General features: G+C 50.7%; 2 protein-coding genes across 5 annotated transcripts in view; both read right to left on the bottom strand.

Annotated features, from left to right (window-relative positions):
• The window catches only part of arhgap45a (Rho GTPase activating protein 45a), a 23,007-nt gene extending 20,883 nt beyond the window's left edge, over nucleotides 1–2,124 (bottom strand). The window contains 1 exon segment of the mRNA XM_064328654.1: nucleotides 1,575–2,124. Coding sequence (XP_064184724.1) covers nucleotides 1,575–1,658 — 84 coding nt within the window. The 5' untranslated portion in view covers nucleotides 1,659–2,124.
• A 652-nt stretch (nucleotides 2,125–2,776) lies between these two features.
• The window catches only part of sbno2a (strawberry notch homolog 2a), a 43,799-nt gene continuing 24,075 nt past the window's right edge, over nucleotides 2,777–22,500 (bottom strand). For all 4 annotated transcript variants that reach the window (XM_064328650.1, XM_064328651.1, XM_064328652.1 and 1 more), the window contains 24 exons: nucleotides 22,310–22,443; nucleotides 22,081–22,171; nucleotides 21,137–21,280; nucleotides 20,295–20,412; nucleotides 19,900–20,005; nucleotides 18,922–19,075; nucleotides 18,424–18,600; nucleotides 17,809–17,906; nucleotides 16,380–16,462; nucleotides 16,008–16,190; nucleotides 15,647–15,768; nucleotides 14,253–14,378; nucleotides 13,844–13,979; nucleotides 13,439–13,551; nucleotides 13,020–13,091; nucleotides 12,574–12,682; nucleotides 11,602–11,673; nucleotides 10,660–10,803; nucleotides 9,840–9,934; nucleotides 9,576–9,668; nucleotides 9,194–9,325; nucleotides 8,808–8,884; nucleotides 8,077–8,267; nucleotides 2,777–7,492 (listed from right to left, as the gene is read on the bottom strand). In XM_064328650.1, the coding sequence (XP_064184720.1) occupies nucleotides 6,648–7,492; nucleotides 8,077–8,267; nucleotides 8,808–8,884; nucleotides 9,194–9,325; nucleotides 9,576–9,668; nucleotides 9,840–9,934; nucleotides 10,660–10,803; nucleotides 11,602–11,673; nucleotides 12,574–12,682; nucleotides 13,020–13,091; nucleotides 13,439–13,551; nucleotides 13,844–13,979; nucleotides 14,253–14,378; nucleotides 15,647–15,768; nucleotides 16,008–16,190; nucleotides 16,380–16,462; nucleotides 17,809–17,906; nucleotides 18,424–18,600; nucleotides 18,922–19,075; nucleotides 19,900–20,005; nucleotides 20,295–20,412; nucleotides 21,137–21,280; nucleotides 22,081–22,171; nucleotides 22,310–22,443 (3,615 nt within the window). In that variant the 3' untranslated portion in view covers nucleotides 2,777–6,647. The remainder of the gene's footprint in view (nucleotides 7,493–8,076; nucleotides 8,268–8,807; nucleotides 8,885–9,193; nucleotides 9,326–9,575; nucleotides 9,669–9,839; nucleotides 9,935–10,659; nucleotides 10,804–11,601; nucleotides 11,674–12,573; nucleotides 12,683–13,019; nucleotides 13,092–13,438; nucleotides 13,552–13,843; nucleotides 13,980–14,252; nucleotides 14,379–15,646; nucleotides 15,769–16,007; nucleotides 16,191–16,379; nucleotides 16,463–17,808; nucleotides 17,907–18,423; nucleotides 18,601–18,921; nucleotides 19,076–19,899; nucleotides 20,006–20,294; nucleotides 20,413–21,136; nucleotides 21,281–22,080; nucleotides 22,172–22,309; nucleotides 22,444–22,500) is intronic.

The following is a 22,500-nucleotide window of genomic DNA, read 5'->3' as shown; positions in this document are numbered from 1 at the left end:
GAGCAGACAGGCACCAGCTTGTTTACAAAACAGACAGCGTGACACATTTTCACAAGACCCTGTTGTGCAACTCGTTCCTCATGAGGAGTATGCTGCACCTCTGAACAGATGCAAATATTCCTTTAAACCGAGAAGCCGTTAACTTCACAATTTACCATTTAATACTTGGAACGTAGCGACACAGCATATTCAAGGACAGCCTCAATATTGCACTCATCTTTCACATTTCACTAGGGTGTTACAAACGGCTGAACACAGACCCAAATAAGCCTTCACACAAGACTGAAAAGTCACTGCAATACTGAGGTTTTTTTTTTTCCACCCCAAGCATGAGCCTTGCTCTGATAACTGTGTGTACAGGAAACGATCTACGTGGACTTCCTGTATGTTTTGCCTGGGCGGCAACGGCAAAGAGCGGAAAATCCCCTGAAAGTACCGCGACGTGCCATCAGGTGTCGCTGCAGACACTACTACAGAACACCTGCTCGACTTGCAGTGGGGACAGGTACGCATTGACAGTTCAACGGTTTTAAAACAGTCGATTATTATAGGCTCTGAAGAAAACAGGTGTGATGCGGAAGTTGACCTAAAACATACCTGGAAAAGCTGCCATACCTTTCAATTTAATGTAGAATTACTAGCTATTGCTTATCAGTTGCTACAACTTAACATTACCGCAAAAGGTAAATTACGATTCGTATTGGGCTTTCAACGGGCCAAATATTGGTCTGGGCCTATATGGCAATATAGAGAGGAACGATGAAATTCTATTTTAACTGATAACTTCGGTTAACTCTGTATGAACCTCGCTAAATAGTTGGATTTAACATAACTATGAGTTACAGCAAGCTTGCTTAATGCAGGATTCTGCATGTTTCCTAAAATGAATCGAAGGTCCTGCCTAAAAAAAAAAGTCTAAGTTGCCTATTTATAACCCACGTTTAGTGACAAGCATGCACGGCCTCTTCCACAAAATAGATGTGTGACTAGACAGTCAGTTGGCCGTACAGTCACACGCAACCCACGTTAAAATGCATTTAATTGAGCTACGAAACGTATGAAACTACTGCTTGTGTCCTTGAAATAGCCTAAGTCACCCTGTGATAAAACTTCTCGTGTTAACCCATCTCCAGTCTACAGACCTGAAAAACTAGCTGTACAACTACATTTAAATAACGTTCCATACCCAACTATTTCAAAGATATTACATTTAAGCAAGATCCGTGTTTTTATATAAGCAAATCAACATGTTTTAACGGTATGGTAAGTTAACCACACTTTAGCATACTGACTAGAGCAGGCCACCAGCGTCATTTCTAGAGTTACACAAACACACAATCACTTGCTAACTGGCTAATTGCCAAGCTACCTAGAAGAAGAAAAACCATCCATTTCCAAAATAACACCCCCTTCCAGTTCTAGCTGAAAATGTAAGACGGTTCGTTTCAATGAATAGTTTTAGCCAATTATTCTACAACTTGCCCACTGGTTAGAGAAAAAGAGAACGGGCAACACTGGCAAGGCATTATCATCTCGGAAATGCAGAGTCGATGCTGCGCTGTTTCGTTACTTACAGAAGAGTTGTGCGGTGCAGATGCGGGGCTCCTCTTCGATATGGACGGTGTTTTAATTAGCTCTTTTCTCTTTCTGGAAAACATCCTTATCGCAGCGTGTGTCAAAACAACAGCTTCCCTGGCGGTCCCCTTATTTGCGCAAGGTATTTGACATAGAGCTAAAGCTGTCCCCACCCCTGCCACCACCTCTCCGCCTTGGTTTACTTTTCGCTCAACTTCTCGAACTGCTCCGCCATCAAATCAAACCCCGAGGCAGCAATAACGTCCCGCGGCGGTAAACTGCCCCCGCTCGGTCCCGGTCCCTTCCCGAGGTCAAACCGGAGGTACACAGGCGCTCTGACCGCTCATCCGTGACCGCTCATCTGCATGAGGCATCTGCTCGCGCTGCATCCGCTCAATTTTCCACCCCGCAGCAACCTCACCGCACTTCCAAGACAGCGAGAAATAAAAAGGTCATGTGACGAGCTCCTCACGGTTTAATTGGAGAGAGGTCCAGCGCGCGCCCACGGCCAAATAAGTACACTGCGCTGTCAGTTACGCCGGAGTTCGTGTTATGATCACTACACCTATAAAAACTTCTTCTTTTTTTTTACCCCCTCCTGTTTCATTAAAAACTCTCACCCTGTACGTCTTTACTAACACGAGGTGTGAGCGTGCTCTGGTCAAAGGAGGTTAAAGGACAGACGTGCACAAAGCTTTTGTCTCACTGGGCCAAACCAGAATACCTGCCATTACCCAAAACTTCCAGTGACATCAGATAAAATGTAGTTGTAGCAGCATAAACCTGAAAGCAAATAATTCAAATGGTCTTAGTCCGACAAGCTTGACTCAAAGTGGGCGTTAATGATGTTACATTTTCAGTTTTCAGCCACAGCACCACACTGTGGAGAACTCAAGAACAGTGATCAAATATTATTTAAAATATAAATTACGTACTGTTACCTCCCGGCAACAAACGATTGTTAAAACTATTTTAAATGGAATTAAAACAGAACAAACAAAACAAGTCTGGAAACGCAATATGGGTGATTTCAGGTTTAAAAAAAGTAAAACTACACCTTTAAAGAGAGCAAATTTTACACAAGTCAAAACAATATAATGCACTCCAGTAAAAAAAAAAGAAACAATAATAATAATAATTTTAAAAAGCACCACACATACACAGTCTCAAAGACAAAGGCATTAAGGAAGTAATCAACAGATGCCTTTTCAGCAACCTCTGAGTTTTTATTTTGTCTTTCAACAAAACCAAGATTGCAATACAATATTTCCTTCTGTTATGTATAGAAAACTTTTTTGTTGTTGTTGTTTTTAGGAATTAGTCAAAAGGCACAATCGTTTACAATATATACACTTTGATCTAAAATATAAATACATAGAAAAACAAAAGCAAACCCCGAAAGTGCAGTTTAACAGTTTTACAGGAAAATTAGCTTTTGTAAAAAATAAACAATAAAATACAATCAGTAGCATTTTTTTTTGTATTTTTAAAAAAAATTATTTTTACTGTTAGCAATAATTTATTTGAACGCGATATCTGTCAAGGTCAGAGAAGGATGGAGATGGTTTCTGCACGTAAAACTGTTAAAAAAAAAAAAAAAAAAAAAAACAGGACAAATACGGGCTTACTGCTGTAGAACAGTAAAACATGGGCGCAAATGTGACGGTTACGTGTTTAAGCCATTCTTAGTGCAAACTGAAACTGAAAATACAGCAATCGAGTCTCTAATCCAGGGTTAAATCTCACCAGGGCACGTAACTCAGAATAGTGACAATATCTATTTTTCCAAATTGGACTACAATAATAAAATGCTTAAAAATACGAGGGGGGTCACAATAAGTTATTACGATAAAAAACGACCCAGGTGGCCAACGCTGTCCGTCAACTTCTCATCCTGTGCTCCCCAAATCGACATTTCGTTTCTTTCAGCTTTGCATGCACAAGTGCAATGCCAAGACCTTAACTGGGAGCTCAGAGTGTAACTATACTGGAAATGGGAATGATCAAAATCATAATAATAATAATAATAATAATAATTTTTTTTTTTTTGCAAATGGTGGCCAATGAGCTGGAATGGAGTCTCAATCGCATACTAGAGCCTGCATTCCAGATTCAAACACTTCCAGGAAGCCTAGGTCTGGATTCAGGAAAAGTTTGTACTTAAATTTCATTTTTAAATACCAATTACTGTACTTCACATGCCCCCCCCCCACCCCACCCCCCAACCACTCACTCACAAATATGTTTTAAAAAACAATTATGTTCAGGAACAGATTTTGAGCTTTACACTAAGAATGCAAAAACAATGAGAGGAGGCAGAAACACCTGACAATTAAAAACAGACGATTAAAAAAACCCCACAATATCAAGTCTCGAGAAAAAGACAAACAAAAACAAAAACTGACAGCTTCTTTTTCAGAGAAGTGCAGTACGAACAAAATTTGCAGTCGTGTTCTCTTTTGTTGTTACTGTAGTCATTGGTTGGCTGCACTGTAAATAATCAACTTAACCAGACCTTTGCTCTAAAACGATTGGCTAAGACAGATCTTATTTATGGTAAAGGTTTTCTTCCTGAGATTCAGAACAGTTCACACGTAGTCAGTAACTTCAGGCGCAAAACACTTTGGTATCACTTTGCGGTCTGAAGTCTTGGACTGGAGAAAAAAAAAAAAAAAAAAAAAAACAAGTCCGAAAAATTGAACTTGGGTCAAAACAAAAAAAAATAATAAAACTGAGAGAAGACTGACCCCACAGCAGTACAGAACAGTGCAATATATTTGGTGGCAGGTTACAATACACTTTTTTTGTTTCGTTTTGTTTGTTAATTCAAAGGAGTCCCTGACAAAACCTTTATCCGACTAAACTACAGAACAGGATTATAATATATATATTTTTTAAATTCCACTAGTGTCCCTTAAATATAAATAACAAACAATTATAATTATAGCAACAATAACAATTATACAAACAACATTAGTATTAATAAAAGACAAATTGCTTTCGTCCCATTTTATTTACAGGAGCACAGGACACAAGGCTTGATCTAAAAATATCGGACCTGTTATAATTTCTTCTGTATTTATTACTTGTTTCTACAGCAGGTCAGTCCACAAGAGAAAAACTAACCAGTGATCTGAGGACTTCTGGCTCTCTCACACACTTCGACATCATACTGCACAGGAGCAGAAGTCAACTTTTACGTTTTTATTATTTATAATACACGTTTTTGTTTACAGTCACACAGGTTTTATTGCTATGGAAACGCACACGTCTGAGAGAAGGGCTGAAACCGGGAGAAACCACTTTGTCTTTTTGAATAAAAAAAAAAAAAATGCATTTATTTATTTATTTTCGTCCAGGGATTCAAATCACCAACTACATGCACTTGAGGCTTAAGGACTCGCGCTTTTGATATGTGAGTATTCGGGGGAGGGGAACTTCAGAAATCCGTCCTAACGTTGGGGGAAAAAAAATAATAAAAAAATAAAAAGCATGGCGTCCACTGCCCTGAGAATTTTAAATCAAGGAGTGAAACAAAGAAGTTATTTTATTTATTTTTTTTTTACAGAAAGAAGAATACACTTTCCGAACGCTAAGCTCCATGGCTTCATCTAGGCTGTAATGTCTGGAATGGCGAATGGGATTGGGCAGGAAACAGACCAATGGGGGGTAGGCAGAATGTCACGTGACCTCGTTAGAGCACTACCTGTTCCCAGCTTTGTATAGTTCGACACTAAAAGACTACGGGGGGGTGAGAGTTAAATGCAACTCCATAATAAATAACATACCACTGCTCTAAATATAAATATATACATGTGTGTTTTTATTCATTTCATTTTTAAAGACTGCATTTTTTCATAGAATTGTTTTGAAGGCACGGTTATAAGGGCAGGCGTTTTCTGTCATTTCAGCATCCTGTGACGCGCAGAGGGCGCGCCGAGGTCCACGCCCGAATCCTGAAGCCCCACAATGCACCACACGCCACTGAGGTCTGAATCCCGCACGGACTCCTCTGGCTCCGCCCCTCTGGCACGGATTCGCCCGCTCATTTACCAGGACCGCCTGTCGCCTGCAAGCCCTACCCTGAATGGCTGCTTTTTGACCCCGGACCAGTGTCTGGCCAATCACAAACAAGGACAACCAAAGGAGAGGAGGGGCGCTGGGGCCTGGAGACGCACACAGAGCAGGCCACGCGATTTTACACCAATCAGGGAACAGGAGAAATAATCACATATGGCTATTGATCCTTAAAACAAAAAATAATTTCTTACTTCTTTGCTAGTCCTTCTAATGCTCTCTTTGGGAGATGGGGAGTGTTTTTCATTTTGCTTTTCTTGGAGGGGGGGAGGGTGGGGGGGGTGTGGAGCAGGTCAAAAAGGCCGAAGCTCCACGTGAAAAAGGGGGAGAAAGCGTCTCGGTGGCGCTAAAAGAACACGATAAAAAATAAAATTTTAAAAGTCAGTTTCTGCATTAAAAGTAACATTGGCGGCCTGGGTTGACCTTGCCCAGCCGAGGACCCAGAGAGCCTGACCGTGTCGCTCCCGTGTGAGCGCAAACGCTCCACCATCACCGTGCTGGGGGGGGGCGCACAGCAAGGTCTTTAGGGCGCGGTTCTCCACCCCTCCCGGTGCCTGGCTGAGACTCCCCCTCGTAGCACCATTTCACCGCTCTCACAGGGTGGCAGCGGTCTATGGGCCACAGAGAGCCTCCCAAGATGGCCGCCGTAGGCATCGAAACCCAGCAGGGCCCATCCACTCTGTCCACAGTGTGACCGGAAGTCTGTGGAGGCCTGTCCTGTCCAAACCCTTCATCTCCACACAAACCTGCGCACAGCAGACGTTTCCATTCTCCCTTAGCTAAGGAAGCGTTTTCTTTTTTGTCTGTTTCTCACTTTAATGAAAACATCCACCTGGAGCTGCCGGGGGGGCCAGAGGTGAGTCGTGTTCACCTCCAAACTCCTCCCCCCCCCCAACCCCAGGACACAGAGGTGGGGGGGAAGAGATAGGCCGTCGCACCGCGGCTCCAGGAAGTGGAGGGTCGGGAGGGCGGGGCCTCCCTCTGCAGGCCAGGTCCTAGTCGGTGAAGCGGTACTGGATGACGGACTGCCGTTCCGGGTTGTTCCGGAACATGTTGTCCAGAACCTCCCGGGCGTTGATGAGGGCGTCGGCCCCGCAGTGCCCGTTGGGTAAAGACCAGGGCTGCAGGTCCGCGGGGGCGGAGCCCGGGTACGGAAAGAAGGCGGGGGGCGGGGCTAGGGGTGGGGCGTTGCAGGCAGGGGCTGAGGAAGAGGAGGAAGAAGAGGACGAAGACGAGGAGGAGGAGGAGGAGGATGAGGACGAGGATGAGGAGGAGACGGCGGGGGCGGGGAGCAGGTATGACGAAGGCAGGCAGGGGGAGGGGCAGTCCAGGAAGGCCTCGTGCGCGGAGAAGCCGTCGTGCTGGGGGTCGGAGGTCAGCGGGCAGCCCAGCTTGGACTGCGCGATCAGGGACTCCAGGTCGAAGGGCTCGTCAGCGCCCCCCGCTGGCTCGGGGGAGAGCGAGGGGCTGCTGGTGGTCAGGTCCAGGAAGGCGCCACTGTCGCCGGGCAGGCTCCTCTGGGGGCGGGGCATGAGGTACGGGAGCGGGGGTGCGGGCGGGGGCGTGGGGGCGAGGTAAGGGGAGAGGCCCTGGGGCCGCGACAGGTCCAGGGGCGCCCTCTGCTGGCCGGAGGGGAAGTAGCGGCTGTAGAGCAGCCGCTGCTGGCGCTCCACCTCCTTGGCCAGCTCCTCGGCCGCCTGCTCCTTGGCCGCCTGCTCCTTGGCCGCTCGCTCCTCCTCCGCCCGCTGCTCTCTCTCTCTCCGCCGCCGCTTCACCTCCTCGTCCATCTGAGCAAGCTCCGCCCTCACCCGCGGAACACACGCCTCCGGGATCTTTATACCTGACGACAGACACGGACAGGACAGAGGAACGACAGACAGGAGACAGCGAGACGAGAGGAGAAGGAATGAAGAGGAAGAGAAAGGAGAGGAATGAGCAGTGGAAGGTGGAGAACAGCCGCATACAGTGAGAAGAGGAAGTGAGGGAACAGAAGGAAGGGAAGAGGAGAGGACAGACAGATGGAAAAAGAGAGACACAGACAGACGGACACAGTGAGAATGAAGCGTGAAGGATGAAGAGAGGAGCAAGTCTGAAGAACAGGAGAGGACGGACAGACAGAGAGGAGGGAGGGATGGAGGGAGGGAGGGAGGGATGGTGGCTGACAGAGAGACAGACAGCTGGAGGGCTCTGCCGCCTGTCTCGCGTTTCAACACATCCACAGGAAACGCTGCTGATGCAACATCCTGTTCACACAAACGCGCGGCAGGGCTGAAAGGAGAGCACACAGCCAGACAGACAGGGGAAGGGACTCCACCCTCTCTGAGACAAACCAATCCCCAGACACAAAAAAAAACACATTTAGGACGTCCAATCGGCTGCTCCCTGCGGTGGCCGGGCGCCTGTGATTGGCCGAGCTCCACTCACCCACTTGCTTGTTGTGCTGCTTGGTCTTGAGCCGCACGATCTGCAGGATGCTGGAGGCGGTGACGTCAGAGACCACGTCGGCCACACGCTTCCACACGCGGAGCAGCGCGCCGCACAGCATGTGGTACTGCCTCAGACGCATGCCCAGCCAGCACTCGTGCCCCGCCTCCACCTGCTTACAGCGCCCGTTCCTGGGGGGGGGGGGGGGGGGGGGGGGGGGAGGGGGGGGGGGGAGGGGGAGGGGAGAGGGGGAGGGGGGGGGGGGAGAGAGGGGGGGGGGGGGAGGAGAGGGGGAAGGGAGGGAGAGAGAGGGGAGAGGAGGGAGGGAGGGGAGAGAGAGAGGGAGAGGAGGAGGAGAGGGAGAGGAGGAAGGGGGAGGAAGAAGGGAGGAGGGAAGAGGAAGGGGGAGGCGAAGAGGAGGTGAGGAAGAGTGAAGAGACAAGAATAAACACAAACTTCTAGGCGAATGAGCAGGCATCAATGTAAAGCGCAAAGGCATCAGCCAAATCATAGACATACACACATAATCCAAGGCAGAAACATGCCCGCGCGCACGCACACACACACACACACACACACACACACACACACACACAAACACACATGCACACCGAATCAAAGAGATGTGCACACACAGAGCATAAACACAGAGCTGCAGTATTGCGCAGTTCTGAAAAGCAGTTTAGACGCCATACCCCCCCCCCCCCCCCCGTCTCCTAGCCCACACTTACCAGTTAGCGTGGCTGCACTTGTTGAAGGAGAAAGTGAACTGATTCTCCCAGTACTCCTTGGCTTCATCAGGTGTCACCTGGGCAGGGGGAAATCACAGCAACCATCAGAAACGGGGCTCGCTAACTAGCTGGCTACTGTTCATGTGTCGCCGCGGCTGCAGAAGCGTCGTCTGAGAATTCACTGGAAATGCGGGGTATAAACGCCACGCACACAGCCCAATAAGCCAGACAGGCGGAAAGCTGATCGCTTAGCAACCCCTACAGACTCTCTGTTTAGGCACGGAAATGCGTGGAACACTGCTAAGCCTGCTTTAGGTGCAGTACACGTTGCGGCCACTAGAGGCCAGCGCAGGCCAAGGCAAGCTGAGGGAGCGTGATTGACAGACCTTGTAGTAGCGGCGCTGCAGGTTGTCCGGGCTCTCTGGGTGGGCCTGCTTGCCGATGTTGGGCTTGTACAGGATGAAGCTGTGTCCTCGGCCCTGTTCTGCCAGCAGGACGCAGGGCTGGTTCCCCCGGAGCTGGGGGAAAGAAGCACACACACACACACACACACACACACACACACACACACACACACACTAACCATTTAGCACTTACTCAAGGCAATACAGCTGCTGTCTGATGCTCGTTTGTGCAAGAACTCCCACGATGCGTTATAAATAAATCACTTGGCAGGACTTGACTGAGCAGGCGTTCAGAGTAACAGGTGTTATAACACCTGAGAGCTATAATGCACTATAAGACGCTATAGCGGTCGGCTGGGCTCACCTTGAGTGAGAGGTAGAATCCCTCATCAGGGCCGGCGAGAGTCCGCCATTTCTCCAGGGCCTCGTTCCAGGGCATGCCGCGATCCACGCTGATCTGAGAACAGCACGCAGCACAGGGTCACGCCCACCGTCCCAAAACCGACCAATCGGAAGAGAAGCTCTCGTCCCGGAGGAGTCAGGACACCACTCCTCCTCACACACCCGACAGGAGCCTCCCTAACGGGGACTCAACGATGTCCCCACAAAGCCGTAATGAGCTGCTCACCTTGTACAAGACCACCTGACCCTCCTGAGGGTTTCCATTGGTCAGGAACTTCTCCTGCGTCTCCTCGTGGATTTCGTCGTTGCCTGGCGCCAGGTCTGTGGGGCGTAAGGGGTCAGTGTTTCAGGAGGAAAAGCAGCACACTGAGCACACCTGCACTCACCCTCCACCCAACAGAAAGAGGAGCTCACACACTACACACACACACTCACACACTCACACACTCACACACTCACACACTCACACACTCACACACACACACTCACCCACTCACTCACCACCACACTACATACCTACACCCTCACTCCGGCAACACTGCCGTGCATACAAGCCGATACTCTCTCCACCCCCAACACAAACACATACACTACACATTATATACACGCACTACGCACATTATACACACACTACACACATTATACAGAGACACTACACACATTATACACACACTACCCATATTATACACACACACTACACACATCATACAGACACACTACACAGATTATACACACACTACCCATATTATAGACACAACACGTTATACACACACACTACAGACATTATAGACACACTACACACGTTATACACACACACTACAGACATTATAGACACACTACACACGTTATACACACACACTACAGACATTATAGACACACTACACACATTATACACACACACTACAGACATTATACAGACACACTACACGTTATACACGCACTACACACATTATAGAGACATACTACACAGATTATACAAACGCAGTACACACCTCACTCCCTCACACACACACACACACACACAGACACACACACACACATCCTACCCAGAATGCCCATGTCGTATTTTCCCTCCTTCTTGTCTTTGTCGATCAGGTAGTCGAAGTTGTCGGTGAAGTACTGGAACAGCGAGTTCTGCTTGTGCACCTCCAGCCCCAGGATCCTATTCAGGAACTTAGTGATACTGCAGTCTGAAACAGGAGAGAACAGCACAGGATCAATCCCCTCATTCAGAGAGAACAGCACAGGATCAATCCCCTCATTTAGAGAGAACAGCACAGGATCAATCCCCTAATTTAGAGAGAACAGCGCAGGATCAATCCCAATTTAGAGAGAACAGCACAGGATCAATCCCCTCATTTACAGAGAACAGCACAGGATCAATCCCAATTTAGAGAGAACAACACAGGATCAATCCCCTTATTTAGAGAGAACAGCACAGGATCAATCCCCTCATTTAGAGAGAACAGCACAGGATCAATCCCAATTTAGAGAGAACAGCACAGGATCAATCCCCTCATTTAGAGAGAACAGCACAGGATCAATCCCCTCATTTAGAGAGAACAGCACAGGATCAATCCCCTCATTTAGAGAGAACAGCACAGGATCAATCCCCTCATTTAGAGAGAACAGCACAGGATCAATCCCCTCATTTAGAGACAGACAGATCATTCATTGGAACACCAGGATCAATCCCCTCATTTAGAGAGAACAGCACAGGATCAATCCCCTCATTTAGAGAGAACAGCACAGGATCAATCCCCTCATTTAGAGAGAACAGCACAGGATCAATCCCCTCATTTAGAGAGAACAGCACAGGATCAATCCCCTCATTTAGAGAACAGCACAGGATCAATCCCTCATAGAGAGAACAGACTGTGATAATCCCTCAGTGAAGATGTACATGTGTGTGTGTGTATGTTGCACGTTGTGAGTGCAGGGCGTGTGTGGTGTTGTGTGATGTGTGTGTGTGTGTGTGTGTGACTCACCTTTCTCAGTGTTGATCCCAGTGCGCGGCTCCCTGCAGAAGATGCCCACGTCCGTCAGACCCCGCTTCATATCTGCAACACACAAACACAGCCGGATTCACACAGCGGATTCCACACAGCCGTTACACACAGCCGTTCACCACACGTGATCACACAAGCCGGATCCACAAGACGATCACACACAGCCGATCAACCGCCGATCCACACAGCCGACCACACACAGCCGGATCACACCCACAGCCCGATTCACACACAGCCCGATTCACACACAGCCAGATTCACACACAGCCAGATTCACACACAGCTGGATTCACACACAGACGGATTCACACACAGCCCGACTCACACACAGCCCGATTCACACACAGCCCGATTCACACACAGCCGGACTCTCACACAGCCCGATTCACACACAGCCGGATTCACACACAGCCGGATTCACACACAGCCGGATCCACACACAGCCGGATTCACACACAAACGGATCCACACACAAACGGATCCACACACAGCACTTTAACCCTTTCAATAGTTAGTTGGAATGTTTTTTTCAAAATTCTAAGCCAGTATTCTGGAACTCTGCTGCTGTAAATTAGCAGCAGTGACTGTGTCATCAGCCACAGACTGCTCAGTTAAGAGCACTCTAATCTCATCTCGAGCCTTAAAGCAGGGGTGTCCAACTGAACCTCAAGGGGGCCGCAGAGCCTGCGGTTTTTTGTGGTTTCCTGTTAATCAGCTGCCAATAAAAGCCCTGAGACCAAGGTGAGTGGATTCCTTAGCCAATCAGTGACTTAAATGAAACACTCGTGCCGAGAATGACACAAAAACCAGCAGACACCGCGCCCCCTCCAGGACTGGAGTAAACCTGCACACACCGCAGCCCTCCAGGACTGCAGTTTGACACCTGTGCCTTAAAAGGCTAAATAATAAAAGCACACACACACAGACAGACAGACAGACAGCAGGTCTTACCACTGAAGAACGTGGCGTCCCCGCCCGGATACCCTTTTGGGGGAGGGACTTTGTTCTGGATGTATCCCAGGATGGCTTTGGTGATCTTATCCAGAGCCTTGGTGCCATACTGGAGCAGAGCAAAGACACAGTCAACACACCGCCTAGAAAAACAAACAGCCAGTGCAACACAAACGCCTGCACACACACACACACACACCTGCACGCGCACGCACCTGCACACACACACACACACACACACACACACACACACACACACACACACACACACACCCACCCCGAAGGCTGAGAGGACACCCTGATCCTATAATTTAACATTCATTCACAGATCCATTAGTGGGGCGGGGTGGCCGCAGGGCACGGGAGTTCTGGGTGTCGTCAGGGGCAACGCCCTGCTGGTTTCCAGGGCGACAGTGCTCCCTTCAGGGCGGGCGTCTGGCTCCTACCTTGTTCTCAAAGTTGTACTTGCTCAAGTCTCTGGACTCAGTGGCTCTCCGGTCCCCGTGAGTCAAAGCGCCCTGCAAGAGCAACAGCAACGTTAAACACGCACGCACTCACACGCACGCGCACGCACACGCACACGCACACACGCACGCACACACACACACACACACACACACGCGCGCACACACACACACACACACACACACCACGCACACACACGCACCACGCACTACGACACACGCACCACGCACACGCACGCACGCACACGCACACGCACACACACACGCACACACACACAGAAACAAACACTCTCACACACACACGCGTGTACGGGCAGCAGTGGGGGGAGATGGCAGGATGGGGAGTGGTGGGGAGGGGGAGTGGTGGGGAGGGTGTTCGGGCGAAAGGAAGGGGGGAATACCAGGCTCTCCAGCCGCTTGGCCACGATGGAGGCGAAGCGGCGCTCCCCCGCCAGCTCAGAGATGAGGAAGATGTACTCCGGCGCTGTGACCTGGTTAGAGCGGTGCGTCCGGCCTGCAGAGCAGAGAACACGTCAAACACACACACAGATACACACACACACGTCAGACACACACACACACACACAGATACACACACACACACACACACACACCCACGCACACCACGCACCACACACACACTCACTCACACACACACACCACACACAACACACACACACACACACACACACACACACACACACCCCCACATGCACGCACACGCACGCACCACACACGCAGACCACACACACACCATCACACACACACACACCACACACAACCACACAACACACACACACACTCACCGAACTGCTGGATGGCTCGGTCTGCGCTCCAGGGCAGCTCCAGGGTCATGTGGACCCGGCGCCGCTGGTTCTTCACCCGCCGGTCCGCCTGCAGGGAGATGCCCGAGCTGGCCGCCTCCGATATGATAGCCACCAGCTGGGGGAGGAGCCGGGGGCGGGGTCAGTACAGGGGGAAAAACTGAACACATCTCTCATTCAGGAATCCGTTAAAGGGAAATGGCCCCTCTCTCCTTCCTCTCTACCCCTCTCCTCTCTCTCTCTCCTCCTCTCCTCTCTCTCTCTCTCTTCTTGTCTCTGCATCCTGTCTGACTGTAAGCTGCCAGCGCAGGACATGCAGCTCAGCTCTCCTGTGTTCCTGCCTCAGGGGCGGGGCTTAGACAGGCCCCGCCTCCCCGCCTCCCCGCCTCACCTTCTCTCCGCACATGAAGCGGCTCTTCTCCTGGATGTTGACGTGGTCGATGGTGCCCTGCTCCGCCCGGGACTCGTACCGCACCACCCCGTCCCGCCGCACCACCCGGCCCTTCCGCCCCGTCATCTGAGAGGGGGGGGGAGGGAGGGAGGAGAGGAGAGAGAGAGAGAGAGAGAGGAGAGAGAGGGGAGAGGAGAGGGGAGGGAGGAGAGAGAGAGAGAGAGGGGGAAGGGAGGGAGAGAGAGAGGGGGGGAGAGGGAGAGAGAGAGAGAGTGAGTGGGGGAAGGGAGGGAGAGAGAGGCGTGTTCAGTCAATTTAAAGTTTCTCTCACTGTTCCAGGAAGTTATTTCATCATTCAGTCATCAGGGGTCGGGGTCAGGAGCACTTAGAGGTCAGAGGTCAGGGGCAGGAGATAGAGATCAGGTGTCAGGGGCAGGTAGAGGTCAGGGGTCAGGGGCAGGTAGAGGTCAGAGGTAGGTCAGGGGCAGGTAGAGATCAGGGGTCAGGGGCAGGTAGAGGTCAGGGGTCAGGGGCAGGTAGAGGTCAGAGGGTAAGGATCAGGGGCAGGTAGAGGTCAGAGGGTAAGGATCAGGGGCAGGTAGAGGTCAGAGGGTAAGGATCAGGGGCAGGTAGAGGTCAGAGGGTAAGGGTCAGGGGCAGGTAGAGGTCAGAGGGTAAGGGTCAGGGGCAGGTAGAGGTCAGAGGGTAAGGGTCAGGGGCAGGTAGAGGTCAGAGGGTAAGGGTCAGGGGCAGGTAGAGGTCAGAGGGTAAGGGTCAGGGGCAGGTAGAGGTCAGAGGGTACAGGGGCAGGTAGAGGTCAGAGGGTAAGGTCAGGGGCAGGTAGAGGTCAGAGGGTAAGGGTCAGGGGCAGGTAGAGGTCAGAGGGTAAGGGTAGGGGCAGGTAGAGGTCAGAGGGTAGGGTCAGGGGCAGGTAGAGGTCAGAGGGTAAGGGAGGTAAGGTCAGGGGTCGGGAGGTAGAGGTCAGAGGGTAGGGTCAGGGGCAGGTAGAGGTCAGGGGTAAGGGTCAGGGGCAGGTAGAGGTCAGAGGGTAAGGGTCAGGGGCAGGTAGAGGTCAGAGGGTAGGTCAGGGGCAGGTAGAGGTCAGAGGGAGGTCAGGCAGGTAGAGGTCAGAGGGTAAGGGGCAGGTAGAGGTCAGGGGTCAGGGGCAGGTAGAGGTCAGAGGGTAAGGGTCAGGGGCAGGGGCAGGTAGAGGTCAGAGGGTAAGGGTCAGGGGCAGGTAGAGGTCAGAGGGTAAGGATCCGGGGCAGGTAGAGGTCAGAGGGTAAGGATCCGGGGCAGGTAGAGGTCAGAGGGTAAGGATCAGGGGCAGGTAGAGGTCAGAGGGTAAGGGTCAGGGGCAGGTAGAGGTCAGAGGGTAAGGGTCAGGGACTGACCTCTGAGACTTGCTCGGGACCTCCGAATCGATCAATCAGCTCATCCAGGGTGTTTAGAGGTAGTTCCTTTCCCAGCTCCGAAATCTTGTTCAGTAGCCCCTGCTTCATTTCTTCTAGTTTCACTGAAAGACACACACACACCAACCAGGGAGAAGAGGAACATTAACACACACCAATCGCAGAGAACACACATATTTCCACATATCACATATCTGAACATAAGAAAGACAACATTTTAATTGGCTAGCAGATTGGCAGATTGGCACAGCAAATTCATTCACTTCCAAAATGACTGGGTGATCAGAAGGTTTGGCAACTCCTGACTCTAACCAGTAAACAAGTCGCTGGGGGCGGGGCATACCGGTGTGGGGGCTGGTGTGGTTGACGAATATGACATCATCGTTGTCCAATAGGGACTCGGGGGAGGAGTTTGAGTCGCTGTCCAGCCCGTCGGACTCAGAACTGCTGTCATCGCTGATGCTGATCACACCCCCGACCTCCTGGCACGGTTTGGGTAACTTCACTGGCCGACCTCGAGGTTTACCTGCACACACACACACGCTCAGATTTATATACACAAACAGATACACACACACTCACACACGCACACACCCACTCTCTCTCTCTCTCTCACACACACACACACTCACACATACTCTCTCACACACACACGCACACACACTCTCTCTCTCTCTCTCACACACACACACACACTCAGTAGAATGGCACTCACGTTTCCTCTTGTTTACAGCTGGTTTCTCTCTCTTCTGCTTCTCTGAGGGGAAGTGCTTCTGCACCAGAGACTGGAAAACACCCCTGGAGAGAAGAGAGAGCCCAGCGTGTTCATTACATTACACTGCATTACATTACACTGCATTACATTACACTGCATTACATTACTGTTCATTACATTACACTGCATTACAGTACTGTTCATTACATTACTCTTCATTACATTACACTGCATTGCAGTACTGTTCATTACATTACACTGCATTACATTACTGTTCATTACATTACACTGCATTACAGTACTGTTCATTACATTACACTGCATTACAGTACTGTTCATTACATTACACTGCATTACAGTACTGTTCATTACATTACTGTTCATTACATTACACTGCATTACAGTACTGTTCATTACAATACTGTTCATTACATTACACTGCATTACAGTACTGTTCATTACATTACACTGCATTACAATACTGTTCATTACATTACACTGCATTACAATACTGTTCATTACATTACACTGCATTACAGTACTGTTCATTACAATACTGCTCATTACATTACACTGCATTACAGTACTGTTCATTACAATACCGTTCATTACATTACACTGCATTACAGTACTGTTCATTACAATACCGTTCATTACATTACACTGCATTACATTACTCTTCATTACATTACACTGCATTACATTACACTGCATTACATTACTGTTCATTCCAATACTGTTCATTACATTACACTGCATTACATTACTCTTCATTACATTACACTGCATTACATTACTGTTCATTACAATACTGTTCATTACATTACACTGCATTACAGTACTGTTCATTCCAATACTGTTCATTACATTACACTGCATTACAGTGCTGTTCATTACAATACTGTTCATTACATTACACTGCATTACAGTACTGTTCATTCCAATACTGTTCATTACATTACACTGCATTACAGTACTGTTCATTACAATACCGTTCATTACATTACACTGCATTACAGTACTGTTCATTACAATACTGTTCATTACATTACACTGCATTACATTACTGTTCATTACAATACTGTTCATTACAATCACACACACACACACACTGGGGGCCCCAAGTCATCTGTGACCTGAAAATAAAGATGAACGGCAGAACAGCAGCACTTATTTCACACCGCAGGAGTTCACCCCCGGAGCCTAAATCTGCCTGGCAACAGGGCTCACATCTCCTACCGCTGGCCTGGGTTTCCATGGCAGCACCGCGGAGAAAAGGGGGTGTTTATGAACAACGGGAAGCTGAGCGCCATGAAGGACAGACTCCCGCACACAGCCAGCAGCAGGGCATAGCCTTAACCAGGAACTCAAACCGGACCCTCCCTCTCACGCCCCGCCCCGTCTCCCGCCCCGCCCTCTCCACACTCACTCTGCGGCGGAGACGAATCTGTCCAGGTGTCCGTCGTTCTCGTCCAGGACCTCCCGGGTACGCGCCTCTCCTGTGGACTGCAGGCCAATCACGATGCACTGGGGGCGGAGTCAGACAGAACACAGGTGAACACCTCCGTGTCGTTTACTGTGCAACACACGCGTGTTCACATGCAGAACGTCCACGGCAAACGTGCAACATGCCACTGATGTGCGCTGTATCGAGTGTCATCTGGAGGACTAAACAAGTTGAAGGACAGGAGAGATACTGAAGCAGAGGGGGAGAGTGCAGGGGTCAGGAAGTAAAAGTCCTGCCGTGTGTCTCTTCCACCCGTGACCTCAGCCAGCCGATTTCACTTTATGAGTTCCACCTCCTGGCTGAAGACCTGTGCTAATCAGCTAATCCAGGTGACTGGAGCGAAATACAGGGGAGCACTTTTTGACTTTCCGAACCTGCAGTTTCCACCCGACCCGAAGTTTGCATTTTGCGCTGAGAAACAGGAGTTTAACGCGTTTGTTCAGGAGGAAGAACGAAGCCGCATCCACCCTCCGCCCCGCAGGCTCACTGAAGGCCCCCACGTTACCAGGGCGACGTTACCGCGGCGACGCCGCTCACCTTGCCCTGCCGCAGCTCGCTCTCGGCCAGCTCCACCAGGCGGCGCACCTTGGCGGCGATGCACAGGTACTTGAAGAAGCGCTGGTGGGAGGACCAGAACTGGCCCCACAGCGCCTTCCTGGAGACCAGCGCCAGCTCATCGGCTGCTCGCGAGAAGAGCAGCAGCGCCTCCGCCCACTAGGGGGGGGAGCAGAGCGAGGCGTTTTCACTTTCATCGTTTCATTTCATTCATTCATTTTCATTTCATCTGTTCAGTCTATTCATTAATTTATATATCATCCGTTCATTTTATTCATTCATTTTCATTCCATCCGTTCCATTTTATTAATTCATTTTCATTTCATCCATTCATTTTATTCATTCATTTTCATTTCATCCGTTCATTTTATTCATTCATTTTCATTCCATCCGTTCATTTTATTCATTTTCATTTCATCCATTCATTTTATTCATTCATTTTCATTTCATCCATTCATTTCAGTTTCAGTCAGTACTCACCAGGCGGGCGGCCTTGTTGTAGACGAGCTTGAAGTCGTCGTCCAGGCCGATCTCCTCGATGCGGAAGGACACGCCCGAGAAGCTCAGCTGCCGCGCCATGTACATCCCGCTCACCTTCATGTCCATCGCCACGATCTCCATGGCGCCCACGCCCCTGCGCCACGGCAACGCACGGGAACAGGGTTAGAGCCGCCGTGCAGGGAACCCGAGCTACACCTGAGATACACCTGAGCTACACCTGAGCAACACCTGAGCAACACCTGGGCTACACCTGGACTACACCTGGACTACACCTGAGCTACACGTGGACTACACCTGAGCTACACCTGGACTACACCTGAGCTACACCTGGACTACACCCGAGCTACACCTGAGCAACACCTGGACTACACCCGAGCTACACCTGAGCAACACCTGGACTACACCGGAGCTACACCTGAGCTACACCTGGACTACACCTGGACTACACCGGAGCTACACCTGAGCTACACCTGGACTACACCTGAGCTACACCTGGGCTACACCTGGGCTACACCTGAGCTACACCTGAGCTACACCTCGGCTACACGTGGACTACACCTGAGCTACACCTGGACTACACCTCGGCTACACGTGGACTACACCTGGACTACCTGACAAATACCTGAGTGACACCTGATCTACACCAGCACTACAGCTGAGCGATGTGTGAGCCACACTTGTGCCAATTCCGAGTCACCGCGGGACAGTCGTATTGGTCATGCCAACAGCACTGCTGATATCAGCACTCCCCGTTTCCACTGAAATGGATTGGCCCTTGTCGTTCACCCCTGCCTTAGAGCCAATCATAAAAAAAGGATTCAGCAGTGACCGACAGCTCACTGAGGCTCCGCCCATTCAGAAGGTCCAGAAGGCCACATTCTGAGGACACCTCTGCTCGGGGCAGACGAAACCGCGGAGGCGAGGGGCGAGGAGATCGCTCAGGCTGCCAGGCCTCACCTCTTCTCTATCGCGTGCAGGAATTCATCAAACGCCCTGAAGGGGGTGCCCTCTCCCCAGATCCCCAGCCGGCTCATGTAGATCATGTTCTTTGGCTCGGAGGCACCTGGGGACGGCAGACAGAGAGAGAGAGAGAGAACTTTACCCACAATGCCTCGGGACAACTCATCATCCACGCGCACCAAATTTACACATGCTGCCAATGGCTAAAACCACGGAGGCTAATATCCAGGACTGAAACCGGCAACATTCAGCAGAAGCCCCGCCCACCTGTGGCGCTGGCGTCTCTCACACACACACACACACACAGACAGACAGACAGACACACGCAGAGACACATACACACACACACACACACACACACACACTTACACACACACACACACACAGCCCACCTGTGGCGCTGGCGTAGACCACGCGGGCCAGGGGCAGCTTGTTCTGCAGGTCCAGCACGGCCTTGCCCATCTTGGTGGACGTGGCGTTTTTGGCTTTGTGGCATTCGTCAAACACGATCTGGGGGAGGGGCGTAGTCAAGGAAACGCATGGACAGCAGCGGCCCGCTGAAGCTGCGTCAGAAGCTCTCTCCAATCAGGGGCCGGATTCTGGAGCACCGCCAACAAGACCCTTTGAAGCGAGTTTCTTTATTCTTTAAATAAATCAGTCAATAAAACCAGCACATGAAAGAACAGCTTCAGACAGAGAGGTGTCGGTCAGTTTTTAGGGTGGGGTAATCCACACTGACCGCCTCTACCCCATCCCTCCGACACTCTCAAAACTCGAGAGGAGGGCGGCAGGACTGGGTCAGACACACAATCGCTGGATCTGAGATACTTCACTTCAGAAGCTGTTAAATCTCCTGCAGATCCCTGGTCATTTCCCACAAAACACATCATTACCCAAAAAAACACATCATTTCCCACAAAACACATCATTACCCAAACAAGACCAGGTCAAAACCTAGTATATGGCTGGACTTCTCCGGCCGACCAATGGCGTAACTTCATCACTCGGCCGACCAATGGTGTAACTCACTCACTCACTCAGTCACTCAGTCACTCAGTCAGTCACAGACATTTGCGTTTGTAGGGCTGGTCCCGCTGTTCCCTGAAGTTCGGTGAAAGCGGAGGGTTTCGCACGGAAACCGTCGGTGACCCGCGGGAGCTCCGCCCCCTGCCGAACGGACCGACAGTGCCGGCGGCACCGCGCGCCCAGGCACGCCGTCAGACAGGAAGGATACCACGCCGTCGAACCCGGGTCGGCACCAGTCCAGGATCTGCTTCAGCCGGGTCCGGTGCTGGCCGCCGGCCTGGCTCTCGCCGATCAGGGCGGAGTACGTGGCGAACAGGACGCCCTCTGAGGTAGTGGTGTCACCGTACTTAATCTGGGGACGGGACGGGGGGGGGGGAGAGGGCGCGGTCACAGATTCAGCACGCACGAACGAGTGAATAAACGAATGAAAACAAACAAACAAACAAACAAACGAACACACGCCCGCCCGCACGCGCACACACACAAACGCACAAACGCATACACACACCAGACTCTGAGCTACTGGGTTCTGTCTGACTGCCCTGCATCTTCACTACAGAGGGCTCTGCCAGGTGACTACATTACATTACATTACATTACATTACATTACAGGCATTTGGCAGACGCTCTTATCCAGAGCGACGTACAACAAAGTGTATATCCATAACCAGGAACAAGTATGACGAAACCCCTAGAGAGAAGTACCGGTCCAAGTACAGGGAACAACCGCATAGTTCAACTTGGACCCTGGTGGTTAAACTGACTACACACACCTTCATCTCTGTATGCACCATGGGCGACACACAGAGCATAAGGGCTGCACTGCACACAAGCCCATCATCCTTTTATTAATATTAACAGGAGTTCCTGTGTGTTACAGTGCAGAACTTCCACTGCCACGGTACAGTACGGGGACACGCCCGTAAAAGGACTTCCTGTGTTCAGACAGTGGGGTGTGAGGACTGGGGAGAGTCCACAGGATCTGAGACATGTTCGCCACAGAAACACCGTCACATGACTTCACCAGGACCAATCAGACGGCACCGAGGGGGAGCTGATGACACAGTGACACGGGCTCCATTGTTAGAGAGACTGTTGTCTGGAGTGGCTGTGTGGAATTGTGGGACAGGTGGCAGCGGTTGGAGGACCCACCTTGTTTAAGGCATGCACAGGGATGTTGGGAGCCTCGATGTCTCTCAGATCTCTCTCTGCGTCGTACTTCAGGTCGTTGGACACGCTGAACCTGCGGGGGGGTACGGGGGGGGGGGGGGTGTTAAAAAGGGGACTGTACCTCCACACGGCAGCAAAACGAAGGGAAAAAAAAAACGGATGTTTGTTTTATAGATGTTTTTCCGCCAGTTTCTTTCTGTCGCTACTTTACCACAGAGCTTTCCTCCGCCCCTTCAGGTAGTTCTCCAAGATCACCCCGGCGACCGTTCGGCCCTTCCCCACCCCCGCGCCGTCGCCGATGAGGAACCCGGCCCTCTGCCCATTCTGCAGGATCACCTGGTGTTGCTGTGGGGGGGGGGGAGGAGCCACAATGAGACACGCCCACAGGACACACCCACACAC

Source organism: Anguilla rostrata, chromosome 3 (assembly GCF_018555375.3).
Source record: "Anguilla rostrata isolate EN2019 chromosome 3, ASM1855537v3, whole genome shotgun sequence".
NCBI lineage: Eukaryota > Metazoa > Chordata > Actinopteri > Anguilliformes > Anguillidae > Anguilla > Anguilla rostrata.
The sequence above is the reverse complement of the archived record's forward strand: the minus strand, read 5'-3'. Positions and strand labels throughout refer to the sequence as shown.